At 35.4% G+C, this 19,853-nt stretch overlaps 1 protein-coding gene across 8 annotated transcripts in view; it reads left to right on the forward strand.

Annotated features, from left to right (window-relative positions):
- The window catches only part of ATP8A1 (ATPase phospholipid transporting 8A1), a 229,724-nt gene that overhangs the window by 79,004 nt on the left and 130,867 nt on the right, over positions 1-19,853 (forward strand). For 7 of the 8 annotated variants that reach the window (XM_015084122.3, XM_053217414.1, XM_053217412.1 and 4 more), the window contains 5 exons: positions 358-485; positions 3,070-3,147; positions 4,354-4,442; positions 10,664-10,708; positions 19,508-19,580. In XM_015084122.3, coding sequence (XP_014939608.1) covers positions 358-485; positions 3,070-3,147; positions 4,354-4,442; positions 10,664-10,708; positions 19,508-19,580 — 413 coding nt within the window. The remainder of the gene's footprint in view (positions 1-357; positions 486-3,069; positions 3,148-4,353; positions 4,443-10,663; positions 10,709-19,507; positions 19,581-19,853) is intronic. The other variant, XM_015084124.3, reaches the window with a different exon arrangement.

The raw sequence follows: 19,853 nt of genomic DNA on the forward strand, positions 1-19,853 counted from the left end.
TTAAGAGTTTATATAAAAGTGATTCTACCCAATTGAGATTTTACATTTATAAACCCACAATCCTATCCCTGCTATCTCTAAACTTCCTATTTGGAACAGGATTTGAAATACTTGGTAGTGCTTCATTCTTTCATACCATTATGAAGCTCTTAACAGGACTAACAACATATTGAACACAAATAGTGCTGTTCCATCCTGAATGTATTTGAAAATAAGGAGATGTTATCAGCGCAGTGAATCCCGCCTAACTATATGCACCTGTTGTATGATATGGAAAATTTTTGTTACGCTAAAGTTCTGGCCAATGCAGATGAAAAATAAAACTGTAAATGACTTTCTTCCCACCTCCCCCAACAGATGGTGGTGCTAATAATTTTGGACTGAATTTCTTGACCTTCATCATCCTTTTCAACAATCTCATTCCTATCAGCTTGTTGGTGACATTAGAAGTGGTGAAATTTACCCAGGCATACTTCATAAATTGGGTAAATATGAATTATTATTGTTTTTCATCATTCTAAGTATGCATTTTGTCTTTGTTCCTGATAGCGTCTTTTGATCTCTCAGAAACAAAATCTTAATTATACCTTACCTTTTGTTGACTACAAGATGGCATTTCAAAATATTTATGGCTCTAATATAATTATAACAAAAATCATTTGACATGTAAAATCAGTAGCAAAATCTCTCATCTCAGAATCACACCAGTTTACGGACCCAACATTCTGGGGAACAAGATCTCCAGGAAACCTATTTTGGGTTTCAAAGTGATCTTGGGAAAAAGGAGAACCATGGGGTGTGGAGCTAAAATATCTAGACTATAGTTGTAGCTCTGTATTTCCTAGCTGTGTGAACTTTGCCAAGCCACTTGACTTCTTTGAGGCTGATTTTCCTGGACCCTTACACAGGAATGATAAAACACAGTTTACCAACATCTCATGGTGGTGATACAGAGCAAAGAAATCTCACGACAAAGAAATCTCACAGAGAAATCTCACAGCCTCCTCAACGATTAAGTGCTGGAGAAATAATACCACATTCATTATTTGTAACAACCAGGCTGTCTATCGTGTTTTATATATCTATGTAGTTTATTTTTCCATACTGTAAACAAATTCAACTGTGCTTAAATTTTTCTTATTTTTTCTTCTGAAAAAAATTTTTTTAATCTTGGGAAAAAAATGTGCTGGACATCTGTTTCCTAAATATTTTCTTTATAAAATGTGTTCTTAATTTTATTTTACCACAGTTAAAATTAATGAATTTATGTAAATTGAATACATCTTCAGACTTAATCTGCCAGAAAGTTTTAATTTTTCTTTTTTTTTTTTTTTGAGAAATTCTGGTACTATCTTTTGATGTTATTTTTTTTTAATAATTTAAAAGTCTTTCAAACGGACAGTATTGGGATTTTCTAAAATATAACTGACGATACTTTTGCCACTGCTCATGGTGAATGACCTGCCTCAGCAGTCAATTGCTAATTCATTCAGAAGACCAGTATAATTTAGAAATCTAAAATGAGCTGCAGGTGTGGCTTATTTCATGCAAGGAGATACATTGCTGAAGAATTATGTAATAAAATTTGTGTAAATAGAGTTAAAAACAGGATTAAAATTAAGGTTTCCCACTTACAATAAGAAATCATAAAGTGATTCATTATGAAAGTCAAATAACTAGTCACTTTATTATTTTTTACGTGGATTTTCAAAAATAATATTTTCTTCAAATAATGACATAGTTTGAATGTTGGAGTAACCTAGCAGGCTTATGCTTTTTTCAACTACCTGTTATACAGAGATTTTATAACATTCTTGACAGGTCTTCCCTTACCAGAAAGCTCTTTCTTGTGTAGAAATGAGATGAATAATTGCTCCCCTTTGATACTGGTTCTACCTGATCTTTTATGAAAATGTCTAAAACCTTGTTTCTGAATGATAGCCTTGCAAAGTATTAGAACTCAGCTACAATGCCTATTGTCCTATGGTATCTTCTCCCATATCCTTCTGTTCCTTACTAGATTTGATTTCCAACCTACTCCCCATTCCTTTATTCCTCTCTGAACATTGTCCACTTGGTTAATATCCTGCTTAAAACATGGCACCTACAACAACACAGCCTACTTTAGAACTGATCCCCATCAGCAGATGGGGAATGCAGGTGTGGGAAAGATCAGATTTGTCCTTTTCGTTTGACATGTGAAAACCTGTGAACCCTGACTTGCCAACAAAATATTATACTGTAGAAGATATTAATTTGTATAAGATTAATAGTCACACCTCATAATTTATGTGAACAAAGCAAGTACAAATGGTACAAAGCTGTACATTTTTTATTGGGTTTTGAGAAGGGCACTCATTTTACTTTCAAGTATATACAGTGGCAGAAACTTAGGCCAAGAAAGTACAACCAGACAGAATCTCTTAGGTAAATTTTCCAGGGGCTTTCAATCTTAATTATTTGAGCAATGTCTAGTTGCTATTATTTTAGCTACATTAAGGACTTATATTGTGTTGGACACCTTAAGAAGCACTTTACATACGTTATCTTATTTAGCCTTACAATAGGTCACATATCTAGAAAATGGTAGAACTATAATAAATCAAGATTGCCTGATTCCAGGGGCACCTGGGTGGCTCAGTCGGTTAAACATCCGACTTCAGCTCAGGTCATGATCTCATGGTTCGTGAGTTTGACTCCCGGGTCGGGCTCTGTGCTAACAGCTCAGAGCCTGGAGCCTGCTTCAGATTCTGTGTCTCCCTCTCTCTGCCCCTCCCACACTCATGGTCTGTCTGTCTCTCTCTCTCTCCCAAAAATAAATGAACATTAAAAAAAAATTTTTTTTAAGACTGCCTGATTCCAGAGATATGCTCTAATTACCAAGCTGTCCTGCCCTTACCAGGAAATATAATATTCTATACTGAGTCCTTTTCAGGGAAATCAACTGAAATGGTAAAGTGATGGCAAGAGATGAGAGTGGTTACATATATAGCTCCTGAGCTAAATGAAATTTCAGTCAACCTCTTGATACCAGTTGCATTCAGTAATTTCTTTTATTTTGAAAAAAAGGATCTCGACATGCACTATGAACCCACAGACACTGCTGCGATGGCTCGAACATCTAATCTGAACGAGGAACTTGGCCAGGTAAACTAAATTTCTTAGTGATGTGTTGAATTGGAAGTCAGATTTGTTGTCATTTCTGCCATAGGTGGCAACTTCATCTGAATCGACAGCTCCAAATGTCCCATTGCTTGAATGATCGGCATACGTACGTGTTAGCAGATAACTATCAATTTTCATTTGTAGTAAATGAATTTTTTAAAAACATCATGTAAAACATATTTTGCTCTCACCTGAAGTATTTCACTAAGGGATGTCCTTCAGTGTGTAATCTGGTTAGTAGTAAAGTGTTGGCTGTTTTTGAGTTATAAACTCTCACTATTAAAATTGCTCGTAGCTTTTGACCAGAAAGGAAGAAAAATGGTTACATCGATCAGTGATGTTATGTAAGTCCAAGTATGAAAGTAATCAAACAGGAATTTTGGACTTAAAATTGATACTATATTCACATATATGTGTATATTTGTAATCAATTTACACATACTAGCTGAGGAAAAATTCTTCTTTTTTTTTTTTTTTTTTTTTTTGCCATTTGCAAAGTCTTACTTTTTAAATAGCATTTAGGCCAGAATTATCCTTTTTCTTACCCATTCAGATGTTGCGTGAAGTTAATTGCACAAGCTATTCCCCCTTCTGTAGTTGTGTGTTATGTTGAGAAGTGCTGGTTTTAGTGCTCCATAAATGTTAAGTAGCAGGAGTGGTGTTTTCTAGTGGAAATTCAGACCATATCACGGCAGATTGCTACATGGCTACAGGGTTTTCTAACATCCTGATAGTCTTCACTGTTCATACATGAGATGATTCATTGCTAAAATACTTTAAAAAAAAGCAGTTGAACATATTACTTAATGTGCAGTTAATAGCATTCATTGTAGCCCTAAAATGTAACAAGATTGATAAAAAGAATTATTTAAGGGGTATTTTCCTCTTCTGTGAGAGAGTAGCATAAAAAGACTTCTGAAGGGGCTCCTTGGTGGCCCCGTCAATTAAGCGTCCAACTTCAACTCAGGTTATGATCTTGCAATTCGTGGGTTCAAGCCCCGCATTGGGCTCTGTGCTGACAGCTCAGAGCCTGGAACCTGCTTAGGATTCTGTGTCTCCCTCCCCCCCCCACCCCGTCCCACCCCTGCTTGTGCTGTCTGTCTCTCTGTCTCTCAAAAATGAATAAACGTTAAAAAAAATTTTTTAAAGACTTCTGAAATTTTAATGAGAAATTTTACACTTTTTTAGGTCAAATACATATTTTCTGATAAGACAGGCACTCTGACCTGCAATGTGATGCAGTTTAAGAAGTGTACCATAGCTGGAGTTGCATATGGGTGAGTTTTTTCCCCCTAATTAGAGTATGAATATATACATTTAATTACTGCTAATAGTTTGGTACATTTTGAGAGTTCTCATCAGGGGAAATTTTTTTAATTGGAAGTCCCTATTTTGACGCCAGCAGCCATGTATGTTTTGTGTGTTGCAGTCTGGATTTGTTTGTCTTTTGGAATTCCTAGGGGGTGGAGGCTCTGCCCAGTAGTATATCCATATTTAGAGTTGCTGAAGGTCACTGTCTGGCTCCCGTCACGGGGTACAAACACAGTTCCCTCTGCATTGCCATAAAGTTAGAGTACAATGTTGTAAGAACATGCAAAGTGTCCTTGGGCAGTTTCCAAGTTAAAATATTGTTGTTTCCCTGATAGTTATCCCTGTGATTTTTTTTTTTTTTTTTTACTTTTACCACCTCTCCTCTTTGCAGTCAAAGAGCAGTCTAAATTTCTGATGATGGGAAGGAGGTAGGGACACGAAACTCTTAAATCCAGGGCATGATGAATGCCATCAGAAATATTTATCAGGCTCACGATGTTCTTTTGAATGTGTTTGTTTAGAACCCATTTCTTTCTTTCTTCGAGTTATGTTTGCCTAAACCATTCAAAAGCCTTTTGAAATACTTTATAGGGTAATGTGAGAAAATTAATTTGTACATTTCCTAAAAGGACATGATCAAAAGTTGAAACACTCTCATTGTCTGGAATGACCTTGACCATGACCTATTATCAGATTTTCCAACTGTCTTTATCTACAAGTGAGACTGGGAAATACTGATCTCTTTACCATTCAGGCAAGGGCACTCGCATTTGGGTTTTCTGGCTTGTACCCACTCTTCCCCATTCACACTCTGTCTCCAAGCAGTAAGCTAGTATAAAAATTATGGATGAATTTTGAAAATGCCATAGTTAAAATTATAAATAAATAGCCATTTGTTAAAAATTCTAAAAACAAATGGTGACTCCTGTACAAGGGTCTACAAAGAGAAGTAGATGAAGGCAGATATTCTTTGGGTTCGCAGAGACAGTGACTAAAAATGGCTTCAAACTATGTGTGTAATTGAAGCTGAAAAGACATTTGATTGAATGGCTTTTTCACACTTGCGGAGACAGGATGTTAATTTAAGAAGCGTGCTCACTGTTTCCAGGGCTGGATGCCACTTTGCATCTTTCCTCTTTATCCAGAGCTCCCCCAGTTCCCCTAGAAAAGTCTCTCCTTACTCCTCCCCACCAATTGCTACCAGCATTGTAATTTAGTTAGCTGCCATTTTGGGGGAGACAGAGCCACGTTTTGTGACGTCATGTGTATTTGACCCACAGTTACCCCAGGCAAGAAAGGAAAAGCCTATTGTGATTCTACAGGATTCTACAGTTTGTTGAATTATACTTGCTGACAGATTTGTGGAGATTGTTTTTACAAAAATTCTGCATTCATAAGTGAATTTCTTTTTAGAGTGGTCTGTTTGATAATTGACATCCTTTTTTTATTTTGCCGGTTTCCAGTACAATAAGCAAGTTCTTCAAATTAGTAATTATTGATTATGAACTTAGGAGAACAGAAAGCTAGAATGAGGTCTAGCCTCTCTCCTTCATTTTATCAAGTGTTTTCTTATTCTTGAAACAAGTCCTTCAACACTTCCAGGCAGGAGTTCTAAATAGCAGGGTTCTCCTGGATCCATTGATGATAATCAGCATTAACCACTGTTATATGACCCTGTAGGGTTGAGACTGGTAAATATTAAAGTAGTATTAAGGGTTGAGGCGCCTGCGTGGCTCAGTCAGTTAAACATCCAACTCTCCATTTCAGCTCAGGGTATGACCTCATGGTTTGTGAGTTCAAGCCCCACATAGGTCTCTGTGCTGTCAGCTGTTTGGGATTCTCTGTCTCCCTGTCACTTTCCTGCTTGTGCGCTCACGCTCTCTCTCTGTCTCTCAAAAATAAATAAATAAACTTAAAGAGTTAAGAACTGTCAAAATTTAGATTAAGCTTCCAGTAAGACAAATTCTTCTTGGGAAAATAACATCTCTTAATACTGAGGTGCAGCCATAAGGCATGACCCCTCGTCCTAGCTTTGTAACTGACTCACCATGTAACTATCAATAATTCTTTTCAAATGTTCTAAATTCCTTACAATGAGGATAGTGAGATACGGTATCTCTACAGTTTTTTTCCAGATATAAAATTCTGGATATAAAAATCAAAAAAGTGTGTTTAGAAATTAAAAAAAAAAAAAACAGGTGTTTCTTTGTTTGCAAAATTTAACTACATAAACAGACATACATCTCTTTCCTGGGTGATATATCATGTTTCTGAGAATCCCAGAAGCCTTGCTGAGTGAAGCTAGTTGTTAAACTGCTTCCAATAATTATGTTGTATTGGGTATGTGCTTTTAGGATCCTTAGCCCTGATAGCGCTTCATCAGCATCCCCTCCCCCAAATATCCTGATGGACATTTGGAATGTCAACATTGTAGAGTTGTTCATATATGAAGTTGTTGATCCGGGAGGCTTCAGATACTTAGGTGTTTACAGTAGGAGGCACACCACTGTGTCTTAATTCCACCAAACTCAGCAAGAAAAGTAATTACTGTCAACCATCTTCCTATGAGAATTTCCTCAGGCACTCTCGGGTCATCAGAACCCAGATGGGGAAATAACATGGTTTTGCAATCCCATTTGCGCTATAGCAGTGTTAACACTTGTTTAATATGGGGAACTATTATGTACATGCACTTTCAACTCCAGCAGAAGAAAGGATGGTATTTATCCCCCCAGGATGTGGCAAAGCAAAGAACACCACACATTTTCACAGACTAACAAATGCCTTTGGGGTCACAATTTCAGAACTGATCCTCCTTCAGCATTTTTAAGAAGTAAAACAAACCCTAGTTTTACCCTAGGTAAGGAGTTCTGTTGGCTTTTATGAGTTTAAAGGATAAGACTTGAAGTATAATTTTTTCCTAGCATTCCTTAGATTTGTGAAAAGATTTTTAACACTGAAAGCAGTGCTTCAGAATTTAGTCTTGGTAAGTTTTCTCTCATTTGCCATAACCACTGCCCCAAATTGGATTTATGGTGGGCAATGAAATAAAGATTTGTACATGCTTAGCAATGATTATTTTATAGCGATCCACTTTGTCAGATTGCCACTGTGCTTAAATTTATTAGATTGTTTCATTAGATCTTTCTTTGATTAAATGTAAAATGATGTCATTTGTAAATTTAACTTACTACAAACTAGAAATTCCACTGTTAAACATTTGTTAAAGTGTCATTTCCACAAATTCCTTCCTGTAGAGAATGAGTCAGTTTTATCATAGTAACTTAAATACCATGAATGGCTAAAGAGGCTTCTATGTTCAGTGTCTAGGACTCTCTATACAGTGAATATTATCGGCATATATAATACAGTCCTAAGTATAATCCTTTGTTGATAATTTAGACCTTACTATTAGATTAAGCTGATAAGCTGGGCAAGGCTTAACATAGTACAGTCTCTAAAGTTAAAAAAAAATTTCTAGTACAGAAACTAAACTGATTTTTGTTGACTTCGCCATTTAATCAGTGTTAAAAACATTTCATTGACATTTTCCCTTTAAGTAAATAATGAATTTTCTAAAAAGCAATCTTTATGGAGGGACGCCTGGGTGGCTCAGTCAGTTAAGTGTCTCACTTCAGCTCAGGTCATGATCTCATTGTTCATGAGTTCAGGCCCCACATCGGGCTTTCTGCTGTCAGATCCTCTGTCCTCCTCTCTTTGCCCCCCCTCCCCCACCGCTCACGCTGTCCCTGTCTCTCTCTCAAAAATAAACATTAAAAATATTTTTTAAAAAGCAATCTTTATATATTAATACAATATGTGAATAGCTTAACATGATGGTATTTTGTTTAGCAATATGTTTACTGAAAGGATCAGTACACTGAGAAGAGATTCACCACAAGAAATATCACAATTGTCGTAAAACTTCCCCCCAAGGTCTAGATTATAACCAACAAATTTATCTTACCACCCACCATGGTAAGAGCTGGGTAAACACCATTTGTTTGCTTATTTACATACCTGAACAAATATTTTTATCTCCTTCTCTGTATGTGACGTTTTGTTAGATGATGGGGATGTAACAGCTTTTAATCTAATTAGTTTGTGATCTAATTAGGGGTTAATGGATGTGAATTAAGTCATCAAACAAAAATAAAACACAGTACAGAGGTCCATTTGAGTCTGTGATGGGGATTTGATCAAATCAGGCAGGTCAGGGACTGCTCTCTGAAAAAGTGATACTTGAGCTAAGATCTAAGAATGGGTTTGGTTAAGTGAAGAGCTTACCAGGCAGATACAGCAGTGTTGACATGCACACACCAGCAAATGACCAGATAGCACATGCACCCCCGAGCTGCTGGAGCAGCAGCCGTGGGCACACTCATGCAGACAGGTTCAGTAGCAGGTGTGTGGTTCTCCTACTGCTCATCTCATTTGAATAGTGCTCAGCTCAGCCTCAGCCAGGGCTGGACCAGAACCAGGGAGAGGGACCCTGAGCCTTCAGCTTTGCATCGTTTAACCTGTATGACTTGAGAAGCAACGGCCTGTCTCCTGATGTGAGATCGGCCACTGCTGTCCAACACCAGTGCAACTTGGCAGAGCCTTGGCACGGTGTTTTTGCTTGGGATCACTGGCCCTCCTCTGGTATAGTGTGGAGGGCTAGAGTCCAAGCTTTGAGGTTGATGAGAAGTGATTGCCTTAAGCGCTGGGCTTCAGCCAGTTTCCACAGAGTGTTTCTGGGAGTCCAGCCCACAAGAGGCTTGGTTAGCCCTTCCTCTCAAGCATCAACAAAAGTCCTTTGGTAAACCAGAGGAGAATAGAGAGAGAGAATAGAGAGTAGAATAGAGAGAGAATAGAGAGAATAGAGAATAGAGAGTAGAGGGGACTGCCTTTTATGACTATGCCTTGCATACTGCTCTGGAGGAGGTTTAATGCTTTGGAGGTGGAAGAGGTGCCTTGGAATGATGAGGCTCACATATGTCATAGCCAGTTGGGTGGAGAGGTAAAGAGAGTGGGATGGACACTGAGGGAGTGAAAGGACACCACAAGTTTTCAGTGAAATGTTACATTTGTCAAAAACAGTGACTTTACATTTGTACTCAACTCTGTATTTTTTTTAAGCCCTACCTAACAAATTTAATTTAAAGAAAAAATATGGAGTGGTCATATATCGTTAAAGAAATGAGAGATGAGAAAATCTGTTCTAGCTGCTGAGAGAACAGATCTTACCTTTTCCTACCACAAAAGAAGAAATGGTACCCATGTGACAGAGGTGTTAGCTAACACTGTGGTGGTAATCATTTTGCAGTATGTAAGTGTATCAAGTAATCATGTTGTATACCTTAAACTTGTACAGTGTTATACATCGATTATATCTCCATAAAGCTGAAAAAATTTAAACAATGAAAATAAAAATTTAATAAATCCGTGAAGAAAGGAAAGAAAATCTGCTCTGTCATGTAGTAAATGAACCACTTCTGACTAAATACATGACTGGGTGGTTGAAGCAAAAGCAATACATCAGTCAGACTTTTCCTGGTTCTCAAATGAGCTAACGGATGAAATTAAACTTATTGATGAATGTGTGTTCTGTTTGAGATAACAAATGGCTTAATGAGTGAATTATGGTTTCAGTGACAAATTCTATCAGTTCATCTTTTAAAATGCAGTTCCATTTAATTATAGAAATGTAATATTTTACTGTAATATTATACCTGTTTAAAGACACATTACTTCATGGTGGTTAAATTTACTTCTCAAATGTACCTGGGAAATTTTATCAATATGATCGTTTGTTCCTAGGTATTAGCATGTTTGTTTCATTAAAATACTTTATTCTGATTATACAACATGTAATTAATTTTCCATTGGTTTTAGCATGTATTTAAACCTCTAGGTTGAAATATTTCTTTTTGAATATTCTGTGAATAAAATGAGTAAATTCCATGGTCAAGAGGCAATTTGGCTTTCCTGTTATAGAATAATTTTGTAAACCTGCTCAGTTACCATAAATCATCATGTTCTAATTCTATGCTAACTGCCATTCTTTCAAAATCAACTAAAAGTTCATTTTCTTAACTTTTTCAAGATCCATCTTTCAGTACTTCCTTTATTCATGCTTTTATGTTTTGAGCCTTTCTGTGATTATTTTTTCGTCTCTTTCTGCCCCTCCTCTTGCTTTCTGAAGCCATGTCCCTGAACCTGAGGATTATGGCTGCTCTCCTGATGAATGGTAAGCTGCATGGACCTTTCTGTCTCATTGATTCCTTTAAGAGATTTGCATTTTGTTGTTTTGATAAACACATTTCACTACTTTCGGGGGGAAAAGCATTATCGATAAAATAGGGTAACAATGCTGTAAAGTATGTATTTCTTAAAATCCATCGAATATCCTTGACTTCCTATTGTGTAACCTTTAGTCATGTTACAAACATTTAATTTAATGGTTAGGCCTGCTAGAGTTCTGCATTATGTATCTGTAATAAAGTCTGTAATGATCAACTTTGGGTCCCTGGGCTGTGACCTAGCTGATTTCAGTTGGAACTCAAGAAGTTTGATGTTTTTTAGCGCAGCACTGCCACCTTCTGCTGCTATTTACGTACTCTACAGAGCCACAAAAAAGATGCTATTGAAACCTACCTAAGAAGTGGAAATGCTCTTCACATCTTTTCATTCGTTTGCTAAATCTAAATGAATATGGGCTAGAAAAGGAATATTTTTAAAATTAAATGTCTGGGACAAATGTTGGAAGACTAATGCTACCAAGGACTAAAGTTAACTGGAATCTAATTAATTTTAGAATTAATTAAAGATGGCATTTTATAGTTTTAATTTCTGGATTTTTGTGTTCCCTTAAACCACCCCCCCCCCACATGGATTTACATTTTCATTTACAACAGTATAAATTTATTTTGCCATTTCTATAATTCATCATGATTTAGTGGCCAATGAAACTTCAGAAAACAGGTTCTTTTAGTGCTGGTAACTATAGAAAACATTGTGGTTTTATAAGTGGTTATATTTTTATTTTCAGGTTATACGTGCGTTTTATGATTTAGCCACATTTCCAATATGCATGGAAGTCCAATAACATTATTTAATCTTTTTCAACTTGAATTTTATTGCAATAAAGTGGAGATTTGGTAACAATTTGCAGTAAACCCCATACCTATAATACTGATAGAGACAGCTGTTTGGTTCATGTGATAACTGATGAGTCATCACATCTAAGCTCATTGCTTGGAGCGTCTTCCAATTTCAACACCTACACACAACTGAATAATTTTTACCATTTTTAAAAATATTCCAAGGCTTCTTACTTTTGGTAGATAATTCAACTTTAATGCTGTAGATATTCCCTTTTGTTGAATCCTTCGAGAATGTAGTAAAATTTTGACCATCTTTTTATTTGTTGTTTTTCCGTAACATTAATATAATTCTATTAATACTGTTCACTAGTGTAGAATCAATACACATTTTTCTAAGAAAGCTCATTTCTTCTTTTTTTTTTAATGTTTATTTATTTTTGACAGACAGAGACAGAGCATGAGCAGGATAGAGGCAGAGAGAGAGAGAGAGAGAGACAGAATTCAAAGCAGGCTCCAGGCTCTGAGCTGTTGGCACAGAGCCTGACGTGGGGCTTGAACCCACGAACCATGAGATCTGACCTAAGCCAAAGTCGGACGTTTAACCAACTGAGCCACCCAAGCGCCCCAGAAAGCTCATTTATTCTTAAGAGAAGGAAATTACCATTACCATGTTTTCATTAAGATTGAATGGAAATGTTAAAAATTGTTATTTATTTACTCAGGTCATTTAAAATATCCTACTTTCAATAGAAGTTGTTTTATTACTTTTATCACTATTGGAAAGAGAGGATGGCATATTATCTAGTTAACTTCTTTTTGTAAAACACCCTTTTGGAAAATTTGATATTTGATACTCTAAACTAGATAACCCTAAGAAATGCCAGATTTTGCATAAATTGTATGATTCCACTTAAATATTAGTCTTTTAAAAAATAACCATAGGGAAGGCATTTATCACCTTGATAATAAGGTGAGCTTTATTTTAAATATATGCTTAGATTCCCCATCTATCAGGTAGTTACCTGTAGACCTGCAAAGATGAAAGAATAGATGGTACTTGAGTCTCTGTTCTGTCCCGGCTTTCTGCAGTGGTCAAGGATGCAGACGTTGGATTCTGACCACCCAAGTTCACATCCTGATCCTACCAGTGCCCTTGAAAAAGTCACCTAATCTCTCTGCCTGCCAGTCCTCATCTGGCAGAATTTGAACATCATAGGGAGGTTGTGAATATTAAATGAGTTCTGTTTTTAAAGTGCTTAGAATAGAGTCTGGACATAGTATACTCACAGAGACTGTTAGCTCTGATGTCTCTCATTCAGTCCTGATGACACATTTGAAGAGTTGTGATTGACGTGACCATATTAGAATTGGTGAAATTTAGGCAAAGTAACTTGCCCCAAAGTACACAACCAGGAAATGTGGAAGCCACAGTTAAAACCTCACCCAGCCTGGTTAGACAATAGGTGCTGGTCACGTTATGTCCTATAGAACTTAAAGAATTTTAAAAACATACGCTTTTAGAGCACAAAATATCCTTACCATTTCAGGCTTTTTTTTTTTTTCTTGTTAAGGTGGCAAGAGCAGGTACAATTTAACTGTTTTGTGAAAAGTTAGCACAGGGAGCAAAATTTTGCACATTCCTAAGTGTGGAATCTCCCCAGCCTCATCCACTTGATTTTATGTTGCCAATAATACCAAGATCAAAAGTGTGATCCTGAAAAAGAAAAAAAAAATGTAATCCTGGTTGAATCTTATGCTCCAGGCATCTGACCACATCTTCATGATGCTGGTCTTCAAGGATAAACTAGAGAGTGTAGATGAGTATATAAACCCAAAATCAAAGTTCATTCCTGTCTGTCAACAGCTTCACATTTCAATGTGAAGTTCATTGAATTCCATATATAAAACCTGTAGCCAGTATATATTTTACTGCCCTCCTTGAACCATATTCACCACAAAATATCAAGTTTAAAAAACACATAATATTCAACACTTAAATGTATGTAGATGATTGTACATTTAATGGAATTTGAAGGCAAACCTATAATACTCTCTTGAGAGTATCTTCAAACACATTCCCTTGACATTAAAGATAATGGATGACAGGTGTAGCTTCACTGACTTAAATATATTAGTGTAAATAGTTTACAGAGATAAGATCATTTCCCAACCAGTAGCCACTTCAAAGTTGGTATGGTTTTTTTTGTTACTGCCAAGTATCGTAAGCTAACATATAACCTTACAGAGTAATTCTTTTCTATTAAAAATCTACCAATGGAAAAAAAGTTTGCTTATTCTATTCATGTAGTCCTAAGATATGATTATTTTTCAAAACTGTATATTTCCATAGCCATTTTTTTCTTTTCCTAATGTTCACTGTGGAAAATTTCAAACATAAACAAAAGTAGACAGGTTACACATTCACTCACTTCAATAATAACGTAATCAAGACCAATTTCGTCTTTACTTTCCCTCACCATTATTTTGAACCAAATCCCAGATAACATATTTGTTTTCCTTAACTATTTAATATAGATCCCACACTATTCTGGTATATTTTTAAGTTAATGCTAATGAAGATGATTCTCCAGAAGGATTCCCTTATTGTATTTTGTGCTTAGTCATTTCACTGTGGTTATTAGTGTTATCATAATATCAATAGATAGTACTATTTTCTGGTCTTATTTTCTCATTTTCTTCTGATATATAATTATGTATGGAATGAGTGGCATTTATTTTTCCTGCTGCAGCGGCTAGACTCATGAAAACATTCTTCCCAGTATGACTGTATAATAATGAGATCTAACACATCCAAATTAGTGTTAGTCTTGAAAGTAGTTACGTTGACAGGTAATTTATTTATTCCAATGATGCAGCCGTTTCACAGAATGTTTTTGGAACTCCTCCTTTGTAATTGCCTTCAAAAACATTTTGAGCCATATGGAAAAGTAGGTCTTACTACTTTGGTTAAAACCAATGTCCAACAAATGTATTATCGAATTCTATCACTTATTCATATTCTTGGACTTGACTGGACACGACTCTGAATAACAAAGTCCTTTTTTTTTAAGTATTAAATTTATTGTCAAATTGGTTTCCATACAATACCCAGTGCTCATCCCAACAGGTACCCTCCTTAATGCCCATCACCCACTTTCCGCTCCCTCCCACCCCCATCAACCCTCAGTTTATTCTCAGTTTTTAAGAGTCTCTTATGGTTTGGCTCCCTCCCTCCCTAACTTTTTTTTTCCTTCCCCTTCCCCATAGTCTTCTGTTAAGTTTCTCAGATCCACATAAGAGTGAAAACATACGGTATCTGTCATTCTCTGTATGACTTATTCCACTTAGCATAACACTCTCCAGTTCTATCCACATTGCTACAAAAGGCCATATTTCATTCTTTCTCATTGCCAAGTAGTATTCCATTGTGTATATAAACCACAATTTCTTTATCCATTCATCAGTTGATGGACATTTAGGCTCTTTCCATAATTTGGCTATTGTTGAAATTGCTGCTATAAACATTAGGGTACAAGTGCCCCTATGCATCAGCACTCCTGTATCCCTTGGGTAAATTCCTAGCAGTGCTGTTGCTGGGTCATAGGGTAGATCTATTTTTAATTTTTTGAGGAACCTCCACACTGTTTTCCAGAGTGGCTGCACCAGTTTGCATTCCCACCAACAGTGCAAGAGGGTTCCCGTTTCTCCACATCCTCGCCAGCATCTATAGTCTCCTGATTTGTTCATTTTAGCCACTCTGAGTGGAGTGAGGTGGTATCTGGGTGCGGTTTTGATTTGTATTTCCCTGATGAGGAGTGATGTTGAGTATCTTTTCATGTGCCTGTTGGCCATCTGGATGTCTTCTTTAGAGAAGTGTCTATTCGTGTTTTCTGCCCATTTCTTCACTGGATTATTTGTTTTTCAGGTGTGGAGTTTGGTGAGTTCCTTATAGATTTTGGATACTAGACCTTTGCTTGCTATGTCATTTGCAAATATCTTTTCCCATTCTGTTGGTTGCCTTTTAGTTTTGTTGATTGTTTCCTTTGCAGTGCAGAAGGTTTTTATCTTCATGAGGTCCCAATAACAAAGTCCTTTCTAAAAATTAAATCTCCTTTTAAGCGATTTTAATTTGCAACCGATAGCATCATTTAAAAGTAGGAGGTACAGAAGTCTAGGTGGCTCAGTCCCTTGAGCTTCTGACTCTTGATTTTAGCTCGAGTCATGATCCCAGGATAATAGGATCGAGCCCTACATCAGACTCCACATTCAGCATGGAGCCTGCTTAAGATTCTCTCTCTCTCCCTCTGCCCCTTCTCCCCTGCCCATGCACACAATCTCTCTATATATAATAAAATAAGAAACTTAAAAGCCAGAGGCACAGATCCTTTCAAAAACTGGTGCTTTATAGTCACACTACCTTTGTCTTCCTGTGTGTGCACATGTGTATTATATGTATGTGCATAATGTATACATTTAGTGTAGGCTGTGGCTGATGTGGATTTTATTCTTGTTTTTAATTTTTAATTTAAATTTTATTTTTTAAAGTTCATAATGCAATGACATGTTGCAAATTCAAATGGTATAAGGAGGGGAAGATTTTCCTCCTTTCTCTCTCTTTGAGCCCTTCATTTCCCCTCCTGGAGGCAGGCAGTGTAATCAGTTTCAGGTGTATCCTTCCAGATCTGTTCTACATATATACATGCACGTATTTTTTTCTCATGTATTTACAGAACGCAAAGCATACTATGCGCCCTGTTTTGTACCAGCTTTTCTTTTGACAGTGCATCTTTTTGGTTGGTCCAAGATCAAATGAAGAGCTTCCTGGTTTTTGTATAGTATTCGTTATGTGGATGTACCACAATTCTTTAAAGCAACATCTTTCTTAGTACTTGAGTTATTTCTAATCTTTTGCTATTAAAAAAATGTGCTGTGAAGAATGAATTTGTACGTACATTTTGCACTAGGTAGATAGCTAGTGTAAATTCCTAGAACTGAAATTACTGGATCAAAGGATACCTGCATTTTAATTTTGGTAGAAATTACCCAATTTTCCTTTTGAGAAGTTATGTCAATTTTCATTCTCACCAATGGTATGATTTATCTTTTTCCATAATCACAACAGCACAGAATTGTCAAACTTTATTTCTGCCAAATTGATAAATTTAAATTTCATTTCTCTTATTTTCAGGTAAACCGGAGCTTGTATTTAAAGCGCTGGTATTTCCTCATCTGCTCATTGTTCTGCCATATTGTTGATCTCTGTCATATTGGTTTCTGGGAGTTCTTTCTATTTTACAGAAACTGACCTTCATTATATGAGTTGGAAACAGTTTTTCCCAGTTTTTCACTTGGCTTTTGATTTTTGCTTGCAGTAGTTTTTGCTATGCAGAAACATTTAATTTTATGCAGTCAGATTTATCTACTTGTTTTGTGAATTACGCATGTGATACGTAGGCATTTCCCACTCCTAAGTTATTTTAAAATTTTTCCCCTATCTCTAGTATCTTTATTAAATTGTTCATCCATCTGGGGTTTATTTGGTTTAAGGTGAAAAGTATGGCTCCACCTGTGTTTTTCCTTTATTTCTAATGACCTTAGAAAACATTGTAATGAGTGTTGAATTTTTAAAAAATGTCATAGTCCATAATGTCATATATGAAAATAAGTAATACTGACTGAAGCCATATACATTCTAAATTTTCTGTTAATTTTTATTGCTCTGGGGTATCTTCATTTTTGTATACTGAGGGAATAGTTATTTACAATGTATCCTAGTTTTTAAAGAAGCCTGCAGGAAGCTACCATTTATGTGGCATTGTGGGCCACCTGCTTCTTATTCTCCTTACCTTAATGTTACACTCCCTATCTTATTCCTTCCTGCAAAACACCATAATTTGTCTCCTTGTGTGCCTCATGCCACTTGAAAATTTCTGTGGAAAAATCTAACAAAATGTTGACTTGACATTTGTATTTGTGAGCGGTTTGCTGATTCATACAATTTTGTCAACTGAGTTTAAATTCTCACTTTTAAGGCAGTTGGTTCTTATTTTGAAATGACATGAGCCTTCTAATTTTATGTTTACTTTTACTAAAAGTGAATGTTTTGTAAGATTTCAGAGAGGAGTAGTGAGAGCTCCATGCCTGAGTTATCCAACCCAGGCTATGTGGATTAGCAGATGATTTATTTGTAGTTTTTATGATCTTAGAAAAGAAGCCACTTCCTGGTTGAAGAGTTCTTTTTAGCATTATTCATGGTAGAAGAAGCTTCATTGGTAAATGGAGGGTAGGATGTGTGCGTGTAAAGATTTCAATTGCACATCTAGAGTTATTTGTTATAAATACATTTGAAAGTTGTATCAATTATGGTAACTGTGATTTATGAGATTAAAGGGTTTCTGTTGAGATTAACAAGACATACCTTCAGATTTGTGAAAGCTTTTAGTCTGGAATCCTTTGGAAAGAAGATAGGCCTCCACATGCAAGATGTTACTATGATTATTCCTTGACATTTCAATTTATCTAACAAATAAGTAGGAATGTATAACTAACAACCATTAATGAATACATTTTAATAATAGGGAGACTTTATGGAGCCTCAGAAATAAACTCTCTTTAAGAAATGGTAGTATTTGGAGGAAAACATGTCAATTTTTTATGTTCCCATTGATAAATCATTTAAAAGTTACTGGATTTTTCCCTCTATCTTTAAAACTAGAGGAAAAGTAGTAATGTGTTTATTCTGTCTCCTAGGGATGTTTTGAGAATTCTAAACTACTACATGCTAATGAAGATGTACTGTATTATAATTTTCATAATTAATAGATCAAACTACTACATGTAAATGGAGCTGTATTTTATTATAAATGTTCTAACTTCCTCCTTTGGTTTATGGGAAAAATATATTTCATTGATACTGTGTATGTTTCATTATTTCAAATTCTTTTTTTCTTCAATGTCTCCTTCCTTTCAAACTGCTGGATTTAAAATATGAAACTCTTGCTATTTGGCATATTGGCATTGATAATATTCTGTAACCTGTAAAAATTGTGATTAAGAGCTTTCTGGGTTATAGCTATTTATTACTGGATACATATTTTTCCTTGGTGAATTCCAGAATTTTTTTTTATGCACAAAAGGTTAGATGTATATATTTTCACTGAACCATTGCAAAGTACACCCTTTAGGTTTGACATTGCCACTTAAATGCTGCTTGTTCTTTTAATCTCAACATCTTGATATTAAACCACATGGCCATGAGATTAATAATAGCTAGATTACAGATGCAATTTTGATTCCATTTATTTCATATGTAGTACATAAGTGTTTGCTCATCCAAAGATAGCCACACCGCAAAAAAATCCCATATATTTTTATGATTTGTTCTTCTTATATAGACACAGAACAAGTGATATATACATAAATATACCAGATATCTGTTAGTGACAGATGTTGATAAGATATATAAAAAGCTTATTGCTTATATTTTTATATTCCATATGATAATTCTATAATGTTAGCCACTACAAATAAAGATTTCTCATTGGCTAAAGTAAAGGAATCAATATTGTTTTTTATAAGAACTTGATTCTCAAACTCTAAAACCTGGAAAAAATTAACAGGAGTAGAAGAAATTAAATTCCAGGTATTTTAAAAGTTTTATTACTTTTTTAAAAAGTTTTTAAACTTCATGTGGCCACAGTGTAATTTCACTCCAGAAAAATGAACTATAAAATACTATTTTTATTATACTGCAAAAGTCCATTACATTTTAGAATAATTGAAAATATTGTATGATTCAATTATGAAATCTTTGGTATCTGGAAATGCAGACTATATTGAATCTATTAAGGGTTTGCATAATGATTTATTTAAAAAGTTAGTCACAAATAGAACAATGACTTGTATCAATGAACCAGTTTTGCTCCATTTATTTTCCCCTTCAGGCAGAGCTCACAGTTTGGAGACGAAAAAACATTTAGTGATTCATCATTGTTGGAAAACCTCCAAAATAATCATGTAAGCAACATAAAACCATTATCTTTTTGTTAATGAGTGAAAGCTAATGAGTATTTCTCTGGATTATCGTCTCTCTTTATATATTCTTTTTTTTTCAGGATCATTTTTAATACTTACCAAAATCTATTGTTATTAAATCCTTTTACCTGGTCAACAGAAATTCATGGTTATTAGAAATTCAGTTTTAATAGTATTGTTCATCAATATTCTGTCTTTTCAAAATGTCTTATATTAAATAATTATAGAACTCTGTATGAAACAACTCACTCTTCA

Source organism: Acinonyx jubatus, chromosome B1 (genome assembly GCF_027475565.1).
Source record: "Acinonyx jubatus isolate Ajub_Pintada_27869175 chromosome B1, VMU_Ajub_asm_v1.0, whole genome shotgun sequence".
In the NCBI taxonomy this organism is placed as follows: domain Eukaryota; kingdom Metazoa; phylum Chordata; class Mammalia; order Carnivora; family Felidae; genus Acinonyx; species Acinonyx jubatus.